The sequence below is a fragment of the Sander lucioperca genome, chromosome 24, assembly GCF_008315115.2.
Source record: "Sander lucioperca isolate FBNREF2018 chromosome 24, SLUC_FBN_1.2, whole genome shotgun sequence".
Classification (NCBI taxonomy): domain Eukaryota; kingdom Metazoa; phylum Chordata; class Actinopteri; order Perciformes; family Percidae; genus Sander; species Sander lucioperca.
Window position 1 is genome coordinate 3214364 of NC_050196.1, and position 7488 is coordinate 3221851.

The 7488-nt window shown below is 40.4% G+C and overlaps 1 protein-coding gene across 3 annotated transcripts in view; it reads left to right on the top strand.

The window, feature by feature from the left end:
- LOC116051780 (heat shock transcription factor 2 binding protein) overlaps window positions 1–6883 on the top strand; it is a 15933-nt gene extending 9050 nt beyond the window's left edge. For all 3 annotated transcript variants that reach the window (XM_031302371.2, XM_031302372.2, XM_031302373.2), the window contains 7 exons: window positions 70–173; window positions 548–697; window positions 882–1026; window positions 3796–3907; window positions 5054–5157; window positions 6213–6412; window positions 6530–6883. In XM_031302371.2, the coding sequence (XP_031158231.1) occupies window positions 70–173; window positions 548–697; window positions 882–1026; window positions 3796–3907; window positions 5054–5157; window positions 6213–6412; window positions 6530–6559 (845 nt within the window). In that variant the 3' untranslated portion in view covers window positions 6560–6883. The remainder of the gene's footprint in view (window positions 1–69; window positions 174–547; window positions 698–881; window positions 1027–3795; window positions 3908–5053; window positions 5158–6212; window positions 6413–6529) is intronic.
- The last annotated feature ends 605 nt before the right edge of the window (window positions 6884–7488 follow it).

The following is a 7488-nucleotide window of genomic DNA, read 5'->3' on the forward strand; positions in this document are numbered from 1 at the left end:
AAATACTAGTTGGTTGTTGCTATTGTTTTTATGAAGAATGTGTGTGTGTGTGTGTGTGTGTGTGTGTAGTGAAGGAGCACCTTGCGCAGGAACAGGAGCAGCTGCGACAGGAGTGTCTACACCTTCAGTCCCGATTGGACGCAGTGCAGACTGAATGTCAGAAAGAGAGGGAGGTGAGAGAGTGCAGGCAACATGTTGTCTGTGTACTGTATGACTGTAAAATGGACTCATTACTTGACACGACAATGAGATCAATGATCAGGCTTTAAAGGGGTTGTTTCAGACAAACAAACAAAAAAGTCAGTCTTCCTAGCCATGCAGATAGCTTGTCATTTTTAGATGAACACAATCATAAGTATGTATCAATAACATTGAAAAATGTTCCAATATAGAAAATAAATCCTTGGTGGAGAAAACTCCACTCTATGGCTTTACCTCGGCCATTATTTTGTCATATCAGGAAACCTTGCTGTGTGTTACCACTTGCGTGTGTGTGTGTGTGTGTGTGTGTGTGTGTGTGTGTGTGTGTGTGTGTGTGTGTGTGTAGGAGAAGCTGCTGTTACGTGAACAGCTGTGGCAGAGCGGAGCAGAGCTGCAGCAGCAGGCAGACTTCTGCTCTGGTCTGGGATCTGCAGCCTGCAGTCTGCTGTGGAGTTGCTCTTCCAGTGAGGACACGGTCACACGCTGGCTGGCTGATGTGAGTCGTCTCCACTGTCTGGTCTGTGTGTGTGTGTGTGTGTGTGTGTGTGTGTGTGTGTGTGTTATACTCTTACCAAACTGTAAGCTCTCAGGGTTTCACATTAAACAGTGAGATCATTTGATATCTGTGTGTGTGTGTGTGTGTGTGTGTGTGTGTTTGTGTGTGTGCTGGTATGGTGTAGGGGAAGCTGCAATCCTTCCTGGCTGTAGCTGCTCAGACTCTGGAGAGTTTCGTCAGGTCTCTTGATGAGGAGGCGAAAACTCAAACTGAGGACCACAACTCCCAGGAGCACCAGTTTGTGCTTGCTATGGCTGGAACCATTACTAGTGAGTTCACAGCTTCTGTATTGCAACACACTGGTGTATTCGCACACACTTTAAGATTTATATTTTGCACCACTTTTCTATTGCTCATTAATAGTATTAATAGTAATAGTAATAGTAATAATAGTATTTATATAATATTTCTGTACATCAGTAGGTTTTATACCACTGAGCAGAGGTGGAAAGAGTACTATAATATTGAATGTAAAACGTTCTGTTACTTTAAAGCCATTTTACAAGTAAACGTACTTGTGTACACATTTAATTAAAGTGCTCATATTATGCTCATTTTCAGGTTCATAATTGTATGTAGAGGTTATATCAGAATAGGTTTACATGGTTTTATTTTCAAAAAACACCATATTTTTGTTGTACTACACATTGCTGCAGCTCCTCTTTTCACCCTGTGTGTTGAGCTCTCAGTTTTAGCTACCGAGTGAGGCATCTCACTTCTGTTGCATCTTTGTTGGGAGTCGCACATGCGCAGTACCTAGGTCAGCACTACAAGCCTGTCAGGAGCAGAGTATGAGGGCGTGCCACGCTAGTAGCTAGGCGAGCATTATAACATGTGTTACAATGTGACGCACGTTCGTCACAGAAGTAAAGGCTGGACTACAATAGAGCTGTTTGACACACTAGGTACACTTAGTACTATGCCAAGGTACAATAATGCTAACTATAACCCATAAGGATGTGATCCATAATTCGATTGCATTTGTACTGTTCGCTAAGTATTAGGCCTGGCCCCGGTAAGTTCCGCACCCCAGCAGCATCCACTGATGGCTGACCCTCGGCCGGTAAACGTAAACATTAACATTAACAACGTGTATCTCCTACAGCCAAAGACAGGGGTTGATGCATAGACTGTATAAGTGAAGCCAAAACATCTCTATCCCCCCATGTTGGCTGTCTGCACTATAGGTCATAAACACCGCCTCCTTCATGTTAGTAGATGTGACATGGGCCAAACTAAAAAACCAAAGGACACGTCAAATACATTTTTTCCAAAGATAGTTCCTGTTATTTTAGATGTTTGTTCAAGCGTAATTTTCCTGAAAAGTTAGATTTTCATTAGTTATTTGATGCTTCAAAAACGGGGTGAAACATCATGAATTGACAGCTGTGATTGACTTGCGATTGGTCGGGCAGGTGTGTGAGCGGGACTTCCGATACCATGGCTCCCCCCGCCCGAGCACAACTGCTCGGACTCTGGCTCCAAAATTACAAGATGGTAGCGCTGGGATATTTTGGCTTCACTTTTGTACAGCGGGTGGAAGTGGAGGCGCGTCATCCATCTTTATATACAGTCTATGCCACAGACACACCTGCAGCTTTTTCTCTGCTCCAGCCGGTCATTTATCTCCTTTCTTCTTTTCTTTTTTTAAGATTTCTTTTTATTGACGTTTTTTGACAATATATGAACAAAATATAAAAATCAACACCCAAAATACAAACGAAACAAACAAATACATACCCACATGCACACTTTCACACACACACACACACACACACACACACACACACACACACACACACACACACACACACTCTCACACACACACACACACACACACACACACACACACACACACACACACACGTTTGTTTCACTATCTTTGTGGGGACCCGTCATTGACATAATGCATTCCCTAGCCCCTTACCCTAACCTTAACCATCACAACTAAATGCCTAACCTTAACCCTTACCCTCACCCTAACCATAACCTAATTCTAACCCTAATCCTAAAACCAAGTCTTAACCCTCAAACAGCCCTTTAACCTTGTGGGGTCCAGCATTTTGGGCCCCACAAGGCTGGCCACAAGTATACTGTATTCCCCGGTTTTTGGACCCCACGAATATAGTAAAACAAGCACACACACACACACACACACACACACACACACACACACAAGGGGGGAGTGGTACAAGTATGCAAAGTTTATCTTAACCCCAAGTCAAGGTGACCAAAACCCGTAAATGTCCAGTAGTATGCATAAAAAAATAAAATAAAGACTAGCCAAAACAAAATTAGTGCATAAATACGTGCATAAATATAGGTAGAATCAAATTGGGTCCAGCTATTGCAAAAAGCAGTTTCTCCAGGTGGATGACTGAAACAAGTTCATGTAGCCAGTTTCTGAAACAAGGTGGATTTGATGTTCTCCAGTCCTTAAGAATTAGTTTTTTGCCAGAACCATGCCCATCATTAACTCCTTTCTTCTGTTCCATTCTCATAACTGAATGTGACTTTTGTTTTTACTGTGTAACGGATGCCACTTGAAATGTAGCAAAGTACGATACTTTTGATAAAAACGTTAATGTGAAAATATAGATTTTTAGCAATACTCGAAAAAATACTTTGTTTACAGCAACAAGAGTAAATGTAATCTGCTACTTCCACCCGTGCCACTGAGCCCTGCCTGGATCCACTGAGTCACAGCAGCTTCAGAGGAGGGATCTCATTTCTGGCCCTCACTTAATATGTATGCAGGTCATTAGTCACTGTACCAGCCTCTCAGCAACTAAGGTGGATGTACTATCAGAATGTAATATCAGGCTGATGGAGAAGACCAGAAAACTGCAGTCATGACATTGTGACCATATCAAACGAAATGTGTCAATAAGCTAAATACAGTACATTGATTTCATTTGTGCAAATCTTCCTGCAGGACCTGAATGCAACATAGACTAAAAATGTGTCATTTGCTTACTGCTACTACAGACCAGGAATCCCCACAATCACCTGCTTTGTCTTTATTTCTCATCAATCAGACGTAGCAGCAGTAACACGTGGCCGGGACTTCCTGTCAAGCTCTGTCCTACTGGACACTCTGATGAAGCTTTTGGAGCTGATGAAGCCCGGTGTCTTCCCCAAACTGAAAGTGTATGTGGAGCTTTGCTTGTTTCTCAAGAAGTCATTTGCAAAATCCTACTGTTTTCATATAACATTGTTGCTTAGCCAGGGTTAGTTAGTACCCTAAACATAAAATGTGTAGATTTTGAATGAATTCTAACTCTAACTCTAACAAAAAAACATGTCCAATAGATACTACAGAAAGGATCAGGAGAAAAATAGTGTGACTTCTTAAAGATTCAGATTTTTGCAAAGTTTATCTTAATGCAACACTCATATGCCATATGTATGATTGCCTGTGGTGGAGGGTTATGTCCATGTAGGTTTGTCACGAAAACATAGCAATAAACCACACACAAATACCAGGACATAGAATTCCACTAAATTAGTTTCACACTGCTGAATCTTTTTAAGATTATTTCTTTGGCATTTTTAGGCCTTTATTATGACAGGACAGCTTAGACTTGAAGGGGAGCGAGAAGGGAATGACATGCAGCAAAAGGACATCTGCGTCGAGGACTGAGCCTCTGTATATGGGGCGCTCTAGCAGGTGAGTTAGCTAGGCGCCCCCAGTCAGTCTGCGGCTGGTTCAAGCTGTTAAATTCAGCTCAGTACAAAACTAGCCTATACCAGGACTGGTTATATAGCTCAGCATTTTGTTATTTGCAACAGAGTTATCACATTAGGATTGTTTCTGTGGCTTTTAATACAATTTTTTAACAAGAAAATAACGTAGTGTGAATCACATCTGAGCTAACAGGTGCTTTCAGTCACTTGTACGTGTACTGAACACCTCTTGTCAGTATGTATAGGAGGAATAATCGCAGTGACCAATCCCTCTCTCAGTGTTCATATGGCTTGTGAGTGTTGACAGATTTGAAAAAATCTGAACCTGTACTTCAATTAATGGCCGGACCTCTTGAAGTTAAAACCTTATAGCTATAATTTCCAACACTGTTCTAAGCAAAAAGCAGATATAACAAGAAAACAGGAGCATTATCACTTATTGCACTATATAGTGTAGAGAAGCCACCATTTGTGTGCACATTTACCACTTACTGGTTATTAAAAGCTTAAATGAATGTAGATTCAGACAGGCATGTTAAGTGTCTAGATGTGGGCAGTAGGTGGCAGTGCTGTACTTCTGCAGTACACAGTAGTTTTGTTTTGCTGCAGGTTGATGCTGATGGCTCTGTATAATGTCAGCATCAGTGTTAAAGGACTGAAGGGCATCAGTGAGAACCCAGGACTCCTGCCTCTCATCTGGACCCTGCTGGACGGTAAGGAGACTTTTTTTTTGGAAACACACCAGTCTCATTCAGAACAGCTCAACTGTGGTACAAACTGCAAGACACATTCTTATAACAAGACACATTTATGCTACTATGTAACATAAATATGTGTGTTACATAGTAACAGCATAGTTAGGCTTCCTGTCCTTCACAATGCAGTGACCTCAGCCTTCGAGCCCTCGGAAAGTCATTAACTGTCTATTCATGAACAGTGTGTGCACCAAAGGCACTGCTGATAAACGAACATTAAACAGCTGGTATGTACAGTTGTGGTGAAAAGTGTGTACGGCGATACAGGGCACTGTTCACCAAAACCAGCCGACACAAAGACAGCTTCTTTCCCCAAGCAGTCACTCTGTTGAACGCTCAGAAATAGCTCCCACCCTCACACTGAACAAAGTCAATCAACACTGTTCTGCTCATCTACCTCATATATATTTTAATCTTACAATTACAATATTGTTATTAATATATTACCATTGCACTGAACTGCCTTGCACTATATTTAAATCTTAAATCTTTGCACTATTGCTTCCCTCTCTTCAATTGTTATTGTATATCGTTTGTAAATTTGTAAATTCTATTGTATTGTTATACTGTATACTTAACAGTATTTTTTTTATATTTTTATATTTCTTACTGTCCTTTCTTTTTTTATTCTTTATATGTTAAGTGAGTGTTGTACTTTTAGAGCAAAAATTAACTGGAGTCAAATTTGTTTACGCAAACATGGCCAATAAAGCTGATTCTGTATACTTGTAAGCAGATTTGGGTAGGATTACTTTGAACTGTACATTACTGAATACAAATTACATGGCGATTTTTGAAATTAGTAATGTAATGCATTGGATTACAATTTTTTTTTAAATCTAATCTGAATACTTTTGGATTACTTCAAAAATCAAACATTGAACATATTGCACTTCATACTAAAGAAATGGACGCTGCCACAAAAATTGACATTGTTATTACGACTGGAAACCCCACAGACTACGCCTCAGTAAAAAAAAAATCGGTGCCTCTGATCTCGGTTTGTTTGACAGATGGAGACTGGGAGGTGTGTCTTCACTCTCTGCGTCTCCTGCAGTCGGTGTTGTTGGAGGAGGAGGTGCTGCTCCTGCTGGGCTCTGCTCTGCTGGATCCAGACCTCCATGCTCGTGTCAGCCGGCTCACCTCCAGTGTGCAGCCCAGCCTGAGACTGGCTGCCCAGCAGACCATGGAGGACCTGCAGGCCCTCCAACAGGTGCCACTGTCGCAACATTTGTTCAACCCCCTGAACCCCAAAACAAAGCTAAAAACATGCTTTTTTTAGATTAGTGTCTACATAAATGCATTTATAAATTAGTCTGTGTGTTTCCAGGGTCGGGGATGTAAGCAGAGCAGCCTCTGATGTGGATTCAGTATCTTCAGTCCAGCCCTCCTTCCGTGTTAACTTTCCTTTTATGTCACATTACATCTGTCTGTGATTGTACACCACATGTTCAAACTGAGGAGAAAAAGGAGCGATAAGTAGAAATGAAAGATTTCATCAAAGTTAAACCTATTTATCAAGGTAAAAACAGCCTTTTATATCTAAATTTTAATAGCTTTTTTTTTTACTTGCACTGTTCATTGTTGAGCCTTCATATTTGTTCCCATGATTGTGTCTTAATGGTTGTTATCCACTTAATGTGAATACAGGTTTGTACAAGACACATTAAAGATGATGTTTTCATCTGTTTTCATAGAAATGTCCTATGAGATTCTGAGATTGATGAAATATTTGTTTAATATATATATTTATATTTCATCATGTATCTGAAATCCATCATGATTCCTTCATAATTTATGTGCTCTTGAAAACAGCACATCAGCTAATTAATTCTGGTTTATACATAACCTAAAATTACAAATATTCATACATTTCTTATGAACCCTGGCAGCCCTATTTCTTTTAAATAACAATGCTATGTTTCAAACACAAAATAAGATAATTTTTGGGTTTTAAAGTTAGCTTGAAACAAGCTAGCGCAAATCGGTGATTAACTTATAACGCTAGCCTTCGGGGCAGAGGGAAAATCGCTATTCCTAACAAGTTCTTAGTTATTCACTAACAAGGATCAAGATAGCACCACACTTCAACGGTAGCATAATGAGGGTCCCTAAATGTAAACAGAAGCATTGAGAACTTTGTAAGTGTACAGACAGTTTATTAAAAAGATAGATTATAAAGACTTTACCATTCATGTATACAGGCAGGCGCCATCTAAACTGTCTGTACACTTACAAAGTTCTCAATGCTTCGGTTTACATGTAGGGACTCATTGAGGGACTCACCTC